Source organism: Lithobates pipiens, unplaced genomic scaffold (genome assembly GCF_037356315.1).
Source record: "Lithobates pipiens isolate NorthernLeopardFrog02 unplaced genomic scaffold, aLitPip1_a1.2 Scaffold_23, whole genome shotgun sequence".
In the NCBI taxonomy this organism is placed as follows: Eukaryota; Metazoa; Chordata; class Amphibia; order Anura; family Ranidae; genus Lithobates; species Lithobates pipiens.
In genome coordinates this window covers 227,934,978-227,954,076 of record NW_027507785.1, presented here as the reverse complement: position 1 = coordinate 227,954,076, position 19,099 = coordinate 227,934,978, and the positions used below count along the sequence as shown (strand labels likewise).

The 19,099-nt window shown below is 44.8% G+C and overlaps 1 protein-coding gene across 2 annotated transcripts in view; it reads right to left on the bottom strand.

Annotated features, from left to right (window-relative positions):
• ABCA4 (ATP binding cassette subfamily A member 4) overlaps window positions 1–19,099 on the bottom strand; it is a 442,076-nt gene that overhangs the window by 330,973 nt on the left and 92,004 nt on the right. For both annotated transcript variants that reach the window (XM_077452886.1, XM_077452887.1), the window contains exon 8: window positions 635–832. In XM_077452886.1, the coding sequence (XP_077309012.1) occupies window positions 635–832 (198 nt within the window). The remainder of the gene's footprint in view (window positions 1–634; window positions 833–19,099) is intronic.

Here is a 19,099-nt window from a genome sequence, read left to right as displayed (position 1 = left end):
CCACACCCCTTGCCATATGTGCCCTTATAGTGTGGAGGAAGAGCAGAGGTGTGTCTGTTCAGAGAGGGGGCATGTCAAAGCTTGGGCCCTGTTGGACCATGTAGTCATATAGATGTATGTCATGTAGAGGTTGATGTCAGTATGGCAGTGGACTTTGTCAGTAGGGCAGAGAACTGCATCAGCAGAGCAGTGGATGGTGTTAGCAGGGCAGTGGATGATGTCAGAGGTTCCCATCTCAAAGGGTTTTAGTACCAAACCAAAAGTAACAAGTGGTCAAGGTTTAAGTAATGAATGTACTCAAGCCACAGGGCATTTTTTGAAATTCAGATTGACTGCATTACCACTGTAGACCACGTACACATTCCAAGGAGTACGTAGTAAAAGTGCAGGAGGGCAAATTAATGCATACAGGAACAAAAACCTAACAGAGCTTGGATATTTCTCCGCCCATTCCAAAGCTAAAAAAAACTAAAAGGTCTGGGATTCTTCTTTAATACTCATACTATTTAACTATTCTGAATCCAGAAGTGACGCATCATAAACATAGCCTAAATGCCTTCCAATCCAATACTTTGGGTTAAGTATGAAATGTAATATACTTCAGATATTTCTAAAAAGCCAGTAGAGAACTTACGATCTCAAAGAGTTTGAAGAAGTCGATGCTAGCATACAGGACATCTTCTATCCTCTGTAACCTCTGCTGAGACAAGACACACATGGCATTGCGGATTGCGTGCATTCCTCTGCGGCTGGTGAAGATAATGAACCGTTCCAAGAGGGTCTGGCTGCAAGCTATGTCTTTCAGTGCCAGATCAGGTATTCCAGAGGCAAACTGCAATGGGAAAAACACAAGGCAAACATCCATCAGCGTGGGTATCAATAAACTTGCTATAGAGCAACATGCAACTGGAAGAAATTGTTTATACTTTCATAGAAACAAACCAGACATCAATTTTGGATATGATGCACTTTACTGTTACAATGTTTTTTTTATAACTTTGTATTGTGATGTTATAACATGTTTTTATGTGAAATGATGATGGCGCTATAGGATTTTACAAAATTTAGCTAATAAACTTGTAATTTTGGATAAAAAATGTTGTGCCTCAAAAGTGCCATTTGAATTTTTTTAGCCCCTTAAGATGATGTGCTGTTTTGTGACGTGGCACTTGCATTTTCTTTAATCCTCTTTGGTATTTTCATACTCTTCTAGTTGTCAGTTCTAGGCATATGGACATAGAGTGGGGTAGACTCGATGGACCACTTGGCCTTTTTCCTGCCGTCACTTTTGTGTTTCTATGTAAATAGACCCTTCCTGTTTCTCTGACCCCAGCCTCCATGTGTCTTGTTTTTATGTTAGCATGATATTAAGGAAAGCTAGAAATTTGGCCTAGGATAGTGTCACGGTCGTTCCACCACCCCGGTCACCCAAGTAAGACTTACCCGCAGATTCCCGGTACGAGGGGATCGTCGGTGCCTTCGGACGCGGGTTGGCGCTAACGAACGCACGCGAGTGCACATAGTCCCCAACAGGCGCACGCGGGTGCGCGTTGACACGAGCGGGCGCACGCGGGTGCGCGACGAGCCGAACGGGCGTACGCGGGTACGCGGGGTCACGAACGGGAGCACGGTCACCCGCGGGGATACGTAGACGTACCGTGCGACCGTTCTTGGCGCCCAGTTGCCTACTTAAGGGACCTGCTCCTGCTCCTCTGTGCTGTCCCGTCTGCAGCTTTCCCGTGACTCCTGCTATCTGTTCCTGTGTGTGTGTTCCTGATTCTGTACCCGGCCTGTTCCTGGACTTTGCCTGTTTGCCGCCTGCCTCCGACCCTTTGCCTGATTGACTACGCTTCTGCCTTCTGCCTTGTACCTCTGCTGCCCGATCGTTGCCGACCCAGCTCGTCCCTGACTACTCCTGCCAGTCTGCCTACGGACCTGCTCTGACTACTACTTCCGCAGCTCCTGCCTGCTCACCTGTGCCAGCCGTCCAGTGGTTCCTGTCCAGCATCCTGCGCTGGTTGCACCCTCTGCTCCGGTCCACCACCTGCTCCGGTCTTCTCTACCAGCTGACCAGTCTGGCACTTGTGCCCTCCGGACTCCTGAATCCCTGTTCCCATCTCCAGGGGCTCTCGAGCCGGGGCTTACGAGGCGCCGCTCCCTGCACGCTTGGGCTCTCCAACCAGGTACGTGACAGATAGGCCGGAAGTATAAATAAGTCCCTGATGTTTTTTCATTTTAGTTTGGAATACAGTATGGACCATTAAGACTCTAGCAGAAAGTGTTTTGCTTAATTTCTCTGTCTGAGATCTTACTTTCACATCCTGACCCAGTTACATGAGTCTGACAAGGACAGGAAGTAAGTGGAAATCCCAAAGAAGCACAATTTTTATTAGTAGACAGGTAAAGTTATAAAATCTGTTAGATTTTTGTTGCTGCCTGTGACCCCACTGGAGCTTTCCTCTTTATATACAGCTACAGTAACAACATTGTCATCAGAACAGTAAGCAAAAAAATCTCCAATGGGACACAAACAGCAAAAAATGGACAGGGGCTTTATTGGCTTCTTAGTATTTACTGATACCGTTACAAGAACCCTTGTTTTTTATTTTCTATGGTTATATTCGATTTGATGGCAGCGCCTCGTTTGCTATGTTGTGATCCACAAAGTTTCTCAAAATCATTCTACCTCGGCGTATGCCTAAATCCTTCCTATCTTTCCAAAGGTTCAACTCCCATGTATATACGTAATTGTGCCCACATTGTTCTTAAAGTGGTTGTAAAGGCACTAGGTTTTTTACCTTCATGCATTGAATACATGAAGGTAAAAAACCTTCTGTGTGCAGCAGCCCCCCTAATACTTACCAGAGCATTCTCTCGATTCAGCGATGTCCACGAGAGCCTTGCCTCGCCCGGAGACTCGGACTGATTGGCTATTGGCTCCCACTGCTGTCAATAACAGCCAGTGAGCCAATCAGGAGACAAAGAGGTGGAGGCGGGGCCAAACAGAGGCTGTGTGTGTAACTGGACACACAGAGCCACAGCTCAGGTGCCCCCATAGCAAGTTGTTTGCTGTGGGGGCTCCCGACAGGAGGGAGGAGCCATAAGCACCAGCATGGAAACCTGAGAAGAGGAGGATACAGGCCACTCTGTGCAAAACCACTGCACAGTGCAGGTAAAGTATAACATGTTTATTATTTTACGGAAAAAAATTAAAGCTTTTTACTTTAACCGCTTCTGGACCCGCCGCCGCAGTTTTACTGTGGCAGTTTGGGTTCTCTATGCAAAACCACGTAAATATATAAAAGGTAAAAAGGTAGTGGTGCGCGGTACTATGGTTACTCTTTGATTAGGCGCAGGAATATTCTCTTTTACACGTAAATATATGTTGGCTCACAGGGCCCAGATAGCAGGCGTGCGCCCGCTGCACAGCGGGGGTGTCGATGCTCGTGGCCAACAGCCGCGGTGACCACTGGCCACGAGCGATCGTGAGCTGGAGACACAGAACAGGGACGAGTGTGTGTAAACACACACTTCCCTGTTCTGTTCTGACATGAGTGACAGATCGTGTGTTCCTGTTAGCTAGGAACCACGATCTGTCCCTTCCTGTAGTTAGTCCATCCCCTTCAGTTAGAATCCCCTCCCAGGGAACACAGTTAACCCCTTCACCGCCCCGTAGTGTTAACCCCTTCACTGCCAGTGACATACAGTAATCGCTGTATTAATGCCAATGCTTCCAAAAATGTGTCATAATTGTCTCATGTGTCCACCATGCCACAGTTATGATAAAAATCAGAGATCGCCGCCATTACTAGTAAAAAAAATAATAATAATAAAAATGCTATAAATCTATCCCCTATTTTGTAGACGCTATAACTTTTGCGCAAACCAATCAATATATGCTTATTGCAATTTTTTTTACCAAAAATATGTAGAATAATACATAATACATATCAGCCTAAACTGAGGAAAAAAATTGTTTTTTTAAAATATATTTTTAGAGGATATTTATTATAGCAAAAAGTAAAAAATAGTGTGGTTTTTTTTTCAAAATTGTCGCTATTTTTTTGTTTATAGCGCAAAAAATAAAAACCACAGAAGCAATCAAATACCACCAAAAGAAAGCTCTATTTGTGGGAAAAAAAAGGACGTCAATTTTGTTTGGGTACGACTGTGCAATTGTCAGTTAAAGCATCGCAGGGCCCAACCGCAAAAAGTGCTCTGGTCAGGAAGGGGGTAAATCCTTCCAGGGCTGAAGTGGTTAACGTGGTTGTAAACTCTCCATTAAAGCATTCTCAGCTTCTTGGTTCTCCCCTTGTGACTGTGAGACATCGATTGAGAAAAAGGGTTGGATAGCACACAATCACGTATGCGCAATATTTCAGCAGGGGAAACGAGGTAGGGCAGAAATTAAGTCCACAGGGGAGACAGAAAACATTACTAAAGATGCCACAGCCTATTCCCAGAAGACGATTTTATTCAAAACACTAAAAAAATTCTAAGTAAAAAGTGTTTTTAAAAACATTACCTTGTGCAATGATTGATAATACTTTTTATAATGACATTATATAAGAAAAAATAAATAGAAGGCAGAGTTTACTTCCTTTTTAAGGTTCTACTGTTTTTGCAATTCTATTGCTGTTGTCCCCAAACGATGCCTTACAGGCTATGGTATGTTTCTTTTTCTCAAATTTTGTCTGTATGAGACACATGCATTCTTTTATACCGATGTTCAGTATCGTGTCTGTCTGTTTTATGTGCTATTAATACATAAATAAATAAAAAAATTACAAAAAAAAATGGACATGGGTTCTGAATGTTTCCTACTCTATCCCTCCAAGCAGTTTTATTACAGACGTTTAACTGGAACCTGAGGATTGGAAATGCAGATACTGCAGGTAAGAAAATGATTGTCTGGGGCGTGGCTACCGCGTGCTGGTGGATGGCAGCGTAGGTGAAGAGCTCTGCTCCAGCGACGGGGTTTTAGACGCACTGTGGACTCCCTGAACCGGCGAAAACGCACGACCTCACTCCGGAATACCCTCTCGTCCTCCGGGGATGTCGCCTAAGCGGAGAGGGACCGGGCAGCCCAAAAAACTGCCGGATTTCTTCCCGCCCGCGGCCCGCGAATCCAGCCAAGATGGCGCCGGCGGCTGCACGCGCTCCTCCCCGAGTCCTTCCTCGGCCTCCTCGGGGAGCCCAGCGCCCCTGGACAGACATGGAAGGCGATCACCAGGGACGTCCACGCCGATCAGCAGCAGCCCAGCGAAGTCCAGGCCCAGACTCTCAGGGGAAGCATTGCAGGTGAGCGCTGAGCAAAACTCCTCTGCTGACACTAGAGAACTGCATGACTATATAGCTGAGTTCCCTGCCACCAACCAGCCTGTATCTGAGTCCACCATGAGAGACATGTTAGTTTCCCTGCGTGCCTCACTACATAAGGACTTTATGCAATGTGTCAGCAATTTCAAGGCTGAAGTGGGGGTACTGGGAGGCAGACTAGATCATGTGGAGCAGAAAATGGGGGACTTTGCCGTTGCACATAATACCTTGGTGGATGCACACAACGATCAGTCTGAGGACATTGCGTGGATCAAATCCAAGATGGCCGACCTGGAAGACAGGTCCAGGCGCAATAACGTTAAAGTCAGAGGGATCCCGGAGTCCATCCTCCCCACCCAGTTAGCCCAGTACGTTCAGGACCTCATGAGGACCCTGCTGCCCGACCTGTCGGATCAGGATGTGATTATTGACCGTATTCACAGACTGCCCAAGCCCTCTCACCTACCAGACAATATTCCGCGGGACGTTCTCATGCGGATCCACTTCTTCCATGCCAAAGAGCAACTTCTCTCGGCGTTTAGAAGGGAGACCCAGCTTCCAGAGAAATTTTCCCACCTGCAGCTATTCGCTGACCTTTCTCAGTTTACCTTACAGAGACGCAAAGCTCTTCTCCCAGTCACTAAAGCGTTACGGAACCATGGTATCCAATACCGCTGGGGATATCCTTTGAAGCTTCTTATTACCCATGAAGGTAAATCCTCGGTGGTCTCCTCACTACAGGAAGGGCTGGATCTGCTACGCTCTCTTGACATCATCCCTGAGGAGCCAGTAGCACCGTCGGCCTCTTCTCCTCCTGCCCGGCTGGAGAGTCAAGGAGACTGGCAGATGGTCCAACGAAGACGCCGGAAAAAAACCAAAACCAGAATCCCGTAAACACCTGGCTGCAACTTATCACTTGATATTGCTTTCCCGGTTGCTGGAGGTCATCCAGCGCTCTTTTCTTTTTTACCCCCCAAGTAAATGGGCATCTATAGTGCCTTCAGATCCCATTTGAGATCCCCTTTTTTATTGACTTCTGTTTTGTTTTTTTGTTGTTTCATGTTCTACCATTTTTACCTACTGCACTGCTGCAGTTTTTCCCTGGTCTGTCATGGTCCGAACGTTTTTGCACCGACTAGTTCTGACCCACATATGTCCTTTCTTGCCTGCCCTTGGAAACTTGTCCTACAGGGAATCCTGGAGTTCAACTTTGTATGTGACTGCCTTTTCCCACATACGCACCTGCTAGTTCTCATCCATGCCGCTTAAGGTAGTCTCTTTCAATGTTCACGGCCTTAACCATCCAGTTAAGCGGAATTCCCTGTGGACAGAGGCACGGAAATTGGAGGCGGACGTTCTTTGTGTCCAGGAGACCCATTTTCTTAACAAGGCCACCCCACGTTTCCAGCACAAGAATTATCCACATGTCTTCCTGGCCTCTGCCTCCGAGAAGAAAAGAGGGGTAGCTATTGCCATCAGAGACTCAGTGGCTTTCTCCCTTACTGATGTTTTTATGGACCCTGATGGGAGGTACTTGATACTACTAGCTGTACTAAATGATAAGCCTTATACCATAGTCAATTTGTATGCACCCAATGTACACCAGTTGAGATTTCTGCATAGACTGTTTCGTAAAGTGAATAAGTGTCGTAAGGGGTCTCTGGTGGTCTGTGGGGACTTCAACGTAACGGTCGACTACGCACTGGATACCACATCCAGGGCGCGTCGACCTCTGTTGAGGCTCCAACCACTACTTGCTGCTGAGGATATATTTGATGCATGGAGATGTCAACATGCGAGTGAAAAAGATTTCACGTTTCACTCCGCTAGACACAACACGTACTCTAGGATCGATTTGATCCTGGTAGACAGGTTGCTGCTACAAGCGGTGTCTTCCTCCACCATCCACGCCATTTCTTGGTCAGATCATGCTCCTGTGTCTATAGAGGTGGTGGAGGAACACACTCCGCGCTCAGCCTTTATCTGGAGAGCGAACTCTCAACTCTTTCAAAATTCCTCGCATGTTGCCACTATCTCTAAAAATCTGGCGGAATTTTTTAAAATAAATGCTCACTCTGTGAAGAGTCCCTCTACCCTCTGGTGTGCCCACAAGGCTTTTATACGGGGTATACTGCTCCAACTCTCCTCTAGAGATAAAAAGGCTAGAACCCAGAGACTGAATGACATCCTGGCGGACATTCAGTCTCTGGAATCCTCCAACAAATCAACACCGAACTTCGACACGGCCCATAAGCTTACCCAGCTTCGGGTTGAACTTCGCCGTCTACTGTTGGCTAGATATGACAAATATGTATATTCACTGAAACTGTCACACTACTCTTCCAGTAACCGTGCTGGAAAATATCTTGCCAATAGAGTGAGGGCTGCTAGGATTAAAGCTAAGATCCCCTTTATCTATCACCCCCTAGACAAACAGAAAAGGATTAACCCGCAAGAAATTGCGGATGCCTTCGCTGCTTACTACTCCTCTCTATATAATTTGAAGCTTGATCCCGAGACCCCCCAACCCACTCCGGAGAGTATACAATCTTTCCTCTCTACAATTAATCTACCCTCCCTTACGGACGATCAATTGGCATCTCTAAATCTACCGATCTCACCTGCGGAAATTATGAAATGCATTAAATCCTTACCCTTAGGCAAATCTCCAGGACCAGATGGCCTGACTAATGACTACTTTCGTAAGTTTGCGGACCTTCTGTCTCCGGTACTCTCGGAAATCTATGAGGAGGCATTCTCATCCGCCTCATTCCCCCCAGAGATGCTTAGAGCCTACGTAGTAACGATTCCCAAACCAGGTAAAGAACCTAATACCCCCTCTAATTTTAGGCCTATATCCCTTTTAAACACTGACATCAAAATTTATGCTAAAATTCTTGCCCAAAGACTCCTCCCCTTCATCCCCCAGCTGATTCATCCAGATCAGTCGGGGTTCACACCCGGTAGGCAAGCTTCAGACGCCACTAGACGTGTTATAGGGGTTCTCCAATTTGCAGAAGCCCGTCGAACGCCTTCTCTGCTCCTTTCCTTGGATGCGGAGAAGGCGTTCGACCGGATCCATTGGGGTTACATGGACAGGGTTCTTCGCAAATTTGGCTTTGGGGGACCGTTCCTCTCGGCCATCCTTGCCCTATATTCGGCCCCCTCGGCACAGGTTTACACCTCCAATATGCTGTCATCTCCCTTCCCCATTTCCAATGGCACCAGGCAAGGGTGCCCACTATCCCCTACGATTTTAAACCTCCTTATTGAACCGCTGGCAGAAAAAGTCCGCTCTCACCCTCTAATCACAGGTATTCCCATGCAGGAAGGACCACATAAAATCAACCTCTTCGCAGACGATATCATTCTTTTCCTGACTTCCCCAACCTCCTCCCTGCCACAGGCCCATCAGATACTTCAGGACTTTAGCCTGATCTCCTACTACAAAGTGAATTTTTCCAAGTCAGTGATACTTGATACCGGCCTTAGACCTCCTCTTCGGACACAGCTGATGTCCAAGTTTCCATACAAATGGTGTGACTCCACCATCCCATACCTGGGCATAAATTTAAGCGTATCAGCTTGTCAACTAGCGGAGGCTAACTTCCCTTCTCTTATTGACAAACTTACGGTAGAGGCTAACAGGCTTGCTAAATACGAACTTTCGTGGTCGGGACGATTAGCCTCTTTTAAGATGCTATTACTCCCCCAAATCTTGTACACATTTAGAGCATTACCGGTCTCTCCCTCAAGGAAGCATCTTTTAGGCCTCAATCTCCTGATGAATAAATTCATCTGGAGCTCTAAAAAACCTAGATGTCCCAAAACACTCTTACTGAAGCATAGGTTGGCTGGGGGTATGGGCTTGGTGGATCTAAAAGACTACTACCTTGCATCCAGACTGGCTCAGATCTCCCATTGGTTAAACTCGGCCACAGAACCGAAGTGGTGCTGCCTCGAACGAGCCCTTACCCCCACCCGCGATCTAAAACTTCTTCTTCTCACTGATTCGATTAAGCCCTGGCCTCTCCAGTCCCTCCCTCACACAGTTCGGGCTTCCTTGCAAGCCTGGCGAGATCTTCTTAGGTCCACACCTCAGTCCGATAAATTGGTCCCCCTGCCCATTCCCCTAGTGTCCTTAGAATCCTTAATTCCCGATTTCTCTGTTAAAGACTGGACCAAGAAGGGGCTGCAGTCATTGCAGGATCTTTTCCAGGGCCCCTCCATGATCCCATACCAATCCCTGCGGACACAATTCCAATTAAAGCCCTCAGACATATACAAACACTATCAAATAGCCCATTTGCTCCGAGGTGGTGGAGTCACTAGTGTTTCGGTAGCCGAGCCTCTCTGGCAGTTTCTCAATGCTAACCCCCCTTTACCTAAAGGAATTTCTCTATTTTACAATTTCCTACAACAAAAACGTGTTTTTAGCAAATCTCGTCCCTTCCTGCGCTGGGAGGAGGACTTAGGTTGCGCCTTTTCTGAGGCGCAATGGAGTCAGGCATTCAAAGCTAACTACAAGGCCTCCAGGTGCGTTGGGCACTGGGAACTAGCCCAGAAGATTGCCCTAAGGTGGTACCTTACTCCTTTTAGGATCTCTAAATTTGGCCTGGCCGAGTCCTCCCCCCTGTGCTGGAGGAATTGTGGAGAGGTTGGTAATCTACTTCATATGTTCTGGTCCTGTAAACATCTCCGGAGCTTTTGGAATACTATTTTTAGAGCTATCTCTGATATTACAGGTCTCCTCTCTACCCCTGAACCAGGTCTAGCAGTCCTTAACCTAGGTATTGAGAGATACCCGCCTAACTTTAGGATTGTTGTCTCCCACATCCTCCTGGTGGCTAGGTCACTGATAGCGAGATTCTGGAAGAATGACCAAGCCCCCAATGTTTCTGAGGTATGGTCGACCACCTCCCTACACTATTCTTATGAGCTAGTCCTGGCCCTCAGAATGGGGAAAAAAATTCAGTTTGATAATCATTGGCGAATTTGGAACACTTGGTATAAGAGTACTCACCTGCCGTAAAATCTTCTTCCTTTGTTTTTCTTCACCCTAGAGTTTAATTATTCTTGATATACTGTAACACTCCTTACTGTGATCTACATTTGTATTCATATGGGTCTTTCCTTTCGGACATGTATCAGACCAACCATTCCCTGTTCCCTATTGTTTTGTTTACTGTTATGTTTCTTTTTGTTTTGCAGTATGTTCATAACCAAGCTCTCTACTTCCTCCTATTGTCTGATTGTACTACGTTATGTAATGTTGAGATAGTTTGGGAGAGTCATTAATGACTGTTTATCATTGTACTGTATATTTTTTTGTGAAAACCTTTCAATAAAAACTATTTACAAGAGAAAATGATTGTCTGATCTGGATATAACTAATATTTGCATTTAGCAGCCTTGTGGTCTTTTGGGTAGACTGAGTTACATTGTGTTTAAGCTGGCCATACTCGCATAGAAGTTTTTTGTTCAACCTGCGGGCTAAATGAAGGATGTCTAATGGGTGGACAAACTACCTCTCCCTGCTATTGTAAACCCGGACAGTGGCGGCATCTGATTGGATGCAGTCACGGTTTGGCCGACAATTTTCCACTTGGCTCCTTCAACAGGTGTTGACTGAACCATCAACTTTTATTGAGCCAGTTGGTATCGAGAGGGGCATGCATGCCTTGAATTTTGGCTAATTCAGCAGGAAGATTATAATAATGTACGCAACAAATGCTACCTACAAAACGTATCATTTTGCTGCCCTGAGTTCTAATATCAAATTAGCTAGGAAAATTATTAAATGGGAGTTATTCTTTAAACGCTACATATAAAGAAAGGCTGAATATATTTTGAAAGCATTCCAGTAATTCAATATTATTGGAAGATGAACACACATGAATAGATTGCTACTTCTGCTATCTAGATGGAACCATACTCATTCACTACTACAATTACCCAGGTGACCCCACCTCCCTGTCTTGTGAGAGCCGTTCCACATTTTTTGCAGGCTTTGGATGGTTATGAATTTATGAATGTTCAGATCAGTTATATACTCAATGTGGCATGAGAAGCGATAAAATAAATTGAACAGACAGAAATTGAATATACATTTAACAAGGAAATCTGGGCCCACAGACTTCCTACATTAGTGTGTCAGTTTAGAAAAACCTGGAATACTTAATGTGTTACAAAGTGAGCACCTGATATTAGTATTTCAGTCAATGAGTGGGTTATCAGTATGTAATGATTAGTCTGGCAAACAAGGTAATAGATCTTATACATACAGTAGACATATTTATCAGCTGAGTGCAGAATGGAATGTCTTTTTGTACAAATCAATATGGGAAACGAGGAATCATCAGAGTGGAACTAATGTCAGACTGGATGTATTTAGTTACCTATTGCTGGTTTTGGGTTTAAATATATGCTTCACTGAGACAGATGGCTTAAGCGATAGGGTGGAAGAATAATACGAGCATTCAGCACATGTTCAGATATACAGAGACATAAGCTTATTACGCCACTTCTGTGTTCAAGAAGTCTCTCCATAAAATGTATGTATCTTTACCTACAGGAATGCGGTAGAGCTATGTTAGACTAACTTAAACACAATTTGATACCAATTGATTTTATTAAAAAAGGACATTAAAAAGACAATGTCCAGAAACCCAAAGTAACCAATCAGAAATAAGCTTTTAATAGTAGTTTAACCTGATATAAATGGCGCCATATTAAAGATTGTGACAGCTGCCCCTTTAAATGTAAAACACTCTATTTCTAAAACCGTAAAAAGTAAAGTAGGCACTATTTCTCTACATTAATCCTTACATACTTTGAGTTTACATCCAAATGTGATTAAAACATTCAATTAGTGGTAAATCAATATCAATATAGTTAGGAAATATTTTCTAACTCAAAAAACTGCAAATATCATACTGTATGAGTGAAAAAAAAATGTATACTACAGAAAAAAGAAAAGAAAGATTCCTTCTCAGACTCTTTCAACACAAGGATTTATGTAATTGCACTTATTCAACTTCATCCCAACCACCGTGTTGTTTAGTGACGTGATATAAAACAAAGCTCAAAAGAAAAGTGCTCCACCGCCAGTGATGATACTATAGCACTCACCAGAGCCCTGAGACCCACTGGACCATCCCACAGGTATGTTCTCCCCTCAATGGATGTGCACAAATCACTCACAAAGGAAATGACAAGGTAATCGTGCAACACAGTTTATGAAACCCTTTAAAAACCCTTCCCACAGTTAATGTGCTTATACATTAGAGTGCCCAGACCGGCACCAGCTCGATCAGCACTTCTAAACCCTTGTGCTTTTTCACCTTGATGCATCCTATGTCCTATGCATTAAGGTGAAAAAACACCTGTCAGTGACCGGGGCCTCCAGCCCCCCCCCCCCTTCCTCTGCCCAGGGTTCTTGGCTCTTGATTGGATAGATTGATAGCAGCGCAGCCATTGGCTCCCGCTGCTGTCAATCAAATCCAATGATGCGGGCACCGGGGCCAAGTCATACATTCAGCAGTTAAGGACGCCGAATACTGGACTCGGGAGCACCTGCAAGGTAACCTCCTGGGAGAGCGCCTCTCCTAGGGGGTTATCTGATGTGGGGAGGAGCCAAGAGAGCCGACGAGGTACCCCAGAAGATGATGTTTGGGGCCACTCTATGCAAAACGAGCTGCACAGTGGAGGTAAGTATGACGTTTGTTATTTTTTTTTTTTTAAACTAAACAGAACTTTACAATCACTTTAATCCATACACAGCCATCTGATTGTTCAGACAAAGGCCCTCTGTCTTACCCAAATGCAGCGTGCGTTTTACTGGCGAAACGGATGTGACATCACCTGCGGTCCACGGATGCCTAAGCGATTCGACCTGCATTTCTCTGTATTAGCATCATCGGGATTCAGGATGACTTGTGAGTAGGGATGAGCTCGGTGTTCGACTTGAATGCATGTTCGACTCGAACATCAGCCGTTCGTCGAATTCAGAACTTTGTGGACCATTCGCACCAAAATTGTGTGGCACGAACGGTCCACGATGCACTATGCCATCGCAGTGCATTGCTGGCTCAGGATTGGCCAATCACAGCGCCGGCAGCGAGGAGAGCCATAATTGACCACAGGCAATTATAGCTCAGGGGGTTTAGTACACGCCCCACACTATATAAGGTTGCCAGCACGACGGCCTTGTGTAGTGTGTTCCGGCGTGCAGGGAAAGAGTTGGATAGGCAGGGACAGTGTGTTTTTTTCTCAGTCATCTTAAAGTTAGTGTTGTGTGCCTCCAGCACAGTATACACTTGTATCTACCCTTTATTGCTGTTTTCTCTAATTAAGGCATCTGCAGGAGTTAGTGGGTGTTGTGTGCCTCCAGCACAGTATACACCTGTATCTACCCTTTATTGCTGGTGTTCTATAATAAAGGCATCTGCAGGAGTTAGTGGGTGTTGTGTGCCTTCAGCACAATATACACCTGTATCTACCCTTTATTGCTGGTGTTCTATAATACAGGCATCTGCAGGAGTTAGTGGGTATTGTGTGCCTCCAGCACAGCACAGTATACACCTGTGTCTACCCTTTATCGCTGGTGTTCTCTAATACAGGCATCTGCAGGAGTTAAAGTGGGTGTTTTGTGCCTCCAGCACAGTATACACCTGAAGATACCCCTTACTGCTGGTGTTGTCTGTTGCATATCTTGCATATTAGCCTTTAAAATTAGCACTTTTGATTTAGAACGTTCGAGTCCCACAGACTTTAATAGGGTTCTAAAGTTCGTACGAATTTTAGGTCCGTTCGAAGGTTCTGGTGTGAACCGAACCGGGGGGGGGGGGGGGGGAGAGTTTGGCTCATCCCTACTTGTGAGTCACATTTTATTGCATAATATTGCGGCTATATGATATTTGCAGTTTTTTTCAGTTAGAAAATCTTTTCACAAATGGGATATTGATTTACCACTCATTTGAATATTTTAATCACATTTGGATGTAAACACAAAGTGTGTAAGGATTAATGTAGAGAAATAGCTTTTAATTGTATGTCTACAGTACATTAAACTGAAAATTGACATACAGCCTATTCATTTGGGTTAAATAGTTGGGTTATATAGTTGTGCCTCTCTCTCTACCAAGACATAAAAAAAGGCTGCTGAATGGACACCCTTTTATCCTAATCCTAAATTATTTTTATTATCTAGTGTTCCTTCTATTACTGCCTGTTTCTTCTATTTCTTCTATTACTGCCTGTACACAAACAATGATGAAGGGTGAGTTGTGAGTCACTGAAAGCGTGGGATGTACCTTCAGATTTTTTACCAAGACTAAAACATTTATACTGGACTAAGTGCTTGTTTACACATGCGGTTAAGGAGCAGTAAAAATAGGTGTTTGAACTGTGGTTTTACCATCCCCCATCCCTTAAACCACAAAAACATCTGGATGGGATTATAAACCGCCGTGTAAACCTTGTGCAACGCGTGCAGTTGCAGTGCAGGCATTACAAGGTTAAAACAGGCGGTAACCACCTGTTAAATGCTTCTCAAGAGAGAATCACTTTTCAGAAGGGCAGCAAGGTCTGCCGTAAGTGTAAACGTAGCTTTACTGTTAGCTTGTGGAGCTCTTCACCTCAGCACCCTCTTAAGAGATATAAAAGAAACCCACTGTAAACCTATTTACATATTCCTTACAAATCAATAAATGTACTTACATTGTAAAAAAAATTAAAAGCTAGTATCAGCTAAATATGTCCTATATTAGCTTCCTTTTAAACCCTGTACAGCACAGCGGTAAAGGGGGCAGTATTGTGGGCCATTCAGCCTCTCCTGCATTACACAGTGCTGCACGAAGTTGTATAGGCTACAGCAGAGTGATGGTCTCATTAGTGTGATGGTATTGTCCAATTAGCTGTGAGCGTATGACTGAACTGCAGTGGAGAAAAGTGAACTCACTGAACTAGTAATACTGATGGGGCAGGGGTGCCTTGATCACAAGACTATCAAAATGAAAATTGCAAATGCCTTTGGCAGGAAAACCATTTCACATATACTTTGTCACATATACCATATGCAGTTTAACTGTGCATTTAACTTGGTTTTAAGTTCCACTTTAAACAGGTCTTGTTAGAGTTGGTAATTATGCTAATTAAAGTGGCTGTAAAGCCACTGTGTGATATTGCTGCAATTCACTCTTACATTAAATGATGTGCCCAGTGTATGTGCTTTAAAAAAAAATATGCCCCTGTATACCTTATTTCATAGCGCTTACGTGGCTGCTCGCGGCTCTCCTCCCCCCCGTCTGATAACTACAATGGGAGGGGCTTGGAATTCCCCTGCTGAGATCAGCCGGGAGGAGGGGAGGATAGAGGCAGTCTGTCACCTGAGTGACGCTCTGAAATAAGGTACAGTGGTGTGAAAAAGTGTTTGCCCCCTTCCTCATTTCCTGTTCCTTTGCATGTTTGTCACACTTAAGTGTTTCGGAACATGTGTAAGGGCTGGCTTATTTATCAGGGATCCAGTGAGAACTGGGTCCAATCTGCACAGTGGAGCTGGGGGTGATCTCTCTGGGCTCAGTAGCAGACTGCTTGCTGAAACATTTCCCCTATCCCCTGGTGCTTGTGTGGGGTGAGAGAGATCCACAGACTGTTGCTGGTCAGTGCTGGGGAGCAGCTTTACTTCTTCCCCTGAGGACACACAATACAGAGCCTCCTGCTCATCACTTCACTGAGGAGACTTTTACTGTCACTTTCACAGACGGCCGGTACCTGACAGGGGGAGCTGACCTTGTTGATGGGGCTGCCCGCACCTCTCTGGTCACCTTCGAGACGGCAGCTGTAACGATGGGGCAGATGAGAGGGGCTGCCCAACTTCTTTACCGCTCTGCACCAGTATGCTACATAGCCGCGCCTATCACTATGGGTCTTCTTTACTGTTCCGTGCCGGTACGCATAGATACGCCTATCACTATGTCTTATTTTCAGGGTATGGCTTACAGTGGTGTGAAAAAGTGTTTGCCCCCTTCCTCATTTCCTGTTCCTTTGCATGTTTGTCACACTTAAGTGTTTCGGAACATCAAACCAATTTAAACAATAGTCAAGGACAACACAAGTAAACACAAAATGCAATTTGTAAATGAAGGTGTTTATTATTAAAGGTGAAAAAAAATCCAAACCATCATGGCCCTGTGTGAAAAAGTGATTGCCCCCTAAACCTAATAACTGGTTGGGCCACCCTTAGCAGCAACAACTGCAACCAAGCGTTTGCGATAACGTGCAATGAGGCTTTTACAGCGTCCTGGAGGAATTTTGGCCCACTCATCTTTGCAGAATTGTCCTAATTCAGTTACATTAGAGGGTTTTCGAGCATGAACGGCCTTTTTAAGGTCATACCACAACATCTCAATAGGATTCAGGTCAGGACTTTGGCTAGGCCACTCCAAAGTCTTCATTTTGTTTTTCTTCAGCCATTCGGTGGTGGACTTGCTGGTGTGTTTAGGATCATTGTCCTGCTGCAGAACCCAAGTTCGTTTCAGCTTGAGTACACGAACAGATGGTCGGACATTCTCCTTCAGGATCTCTTGGTAGACAGCAGAATTCATAGTTCCTTTTATCACGGCAAGTCTTCCAGGTCCTGAAGCAGCAAAACAGCCCCAGACCATCACACTACCACCACCATATTTTACTGTTGGTATAATGTTCTTTTTCTGAAATGCAGTGTTCCTTCTACGCCAGATATACTTGGACACACACCTTCCAAAGAGTTCCACTTTTGTCTCATCGGTCCACAGAATGTTGTCCCAAAAGTCTTGGGGATCATCAAGATGTGTTGTGGAGAAATTGAGACGAGCTTTGATGTTCTTTTTGCTCAGCAGTGGTTTTCTCCTTGGAACTCTGCCATGCAGGCCATTTTTGCCCAGTCTTTTCCTGATGGTGGAGGCATGAACGCTGACTTTAACTGAGGCAAGTGAGGCCTGCAGTTCCTTGGACGTTGTTGTGGGGTCTTTTGTGACCTCTTGGATGAGTCGTCGCTGCGCTCTTGGGGTAATTTTGGGCGGCCGGCCACTCCTGGGAAGGTTCACCACTGTTCCATGTCTTCGCCATTTGTGGATAATGGCTCTCACTGTGGTTCGCTGGATTCCCAAAGCTTTGGAAATGGCTTTATAACCCTTTCCAGACTGATAGATCTCAATTACTTTCTTTCTCAATTGTTCCTGAATTTCTTTGGGTCTCGGCATGATGTGTAGCTTTTAAGGATCTTCTGGTGGACCTAAAGCCCCGTACACACGAGAGGGATTAAGTCTGACAGACCTCCAAAGGAGTTCCGACGGAGTTCCGACGGAGTTCTGGCGGAGTTCTGGCGGACTTTTCGACCGAACGGACTTGACCACACACCATCACACCAAACTCCGACGGAGTCGAACGTGATGACGTACGACTGGATTCGACGTAGGAAGTTCATAGACAGTAGCCAATAGCTGCCCTAGCGTCGGTTTTAGTCCGTCGGAGTAGCACACACACGAGCGAATTTTTCGAAGGGGACCGGGTCCGGCGGAGTTCCGTCGGGAAAATTTGAAGCATGCTTCATTTCTAAAGTCCGTCAGACTTTTGCGAAGCTAAAGTCCGTTGCAGCCCACACACGATCGGATAGTCTGACGGACTCGGTCTGACCGACTTTGGATGTTGAAAAGTCCGCTCGTGTGTACGGGGCATTACTGTGTCAAGCAGCTCCTATTTAAGTGATGCCTTGATTGTGAACAGGTGTGGCAATAATCAGGCCTGGGTGTGGCTAGAGAAATTGAACTCAGGTGTGGACAACCACAGTTATAGTATGTTTTAACAAGGGGGGCAATCACTTTTTCACACAGGGCCATGATGGTTTGGATTTTTTTTCACCTTTAATAATAAACACCTTCATTTACAAATTGCATTTTGTGTTTACTTGTGTTGTCCCTGACTATTGTTTAAATTGGTTTGATGTTCCGAAACACTTAAGTGTGACAAACATGCAAAGGAACAGGAAATGAGGAAGGGGGCAAACACTTTTTCACACCACTGTATATAAGGGGCATATTTTTTTTTTAAAAACACATACACTGGGGCACATCATTTAATGTAAAACAGTGGATTGTGTATGACACCGAAAATTCAATAAAAAAAGACTTTACAAAAAAAAAAACAGTGGATTGTAGCAATATCACATAGTTATTTTAGCAGCAGGAGGGGAGGATTGGGGAGCAGATCGGAGCTGACAGGCAGAGAGGGAGCAAGGAAAAACAGTGGCTGACAGGGAGGAAACAAAACTGGCCATGTAATGAGGGGCTCAGCAGCCATGATAAACGTTGTCAGTTTACAGGGGGGAGGGCAGCACCAGGCAGAATCAACCAGGTATTTTAAATGAAAGAAAGGGATAAATTACACAGCACAAGCACTGTTGCTGTATAACATGCTTTAAAGGAACAGGATCAATGTATTTTTTGGGGGTTACAGACACTTTAATGCATAATAAATATCAAATTGACATTACTATTTGATACTGTATATTCTGCATCTCAGTTCAATTCAAGTGCAGCATTTTTCAAATATGCTGCATGTCAAGTTTTACAATCAATACAGCCATAAATGCAATCATTATTATTATTATACAGGATTTATGAAGTGCCAACAGTTTGCGCAGCGCTTTACAATAGAAATCATCCGGTGTTTCAATCACTTGCACCTGACAACTGGTGTCTGGACAAGAAGAGAGAGAACATCTCAAAGTTGAGCTATTAGC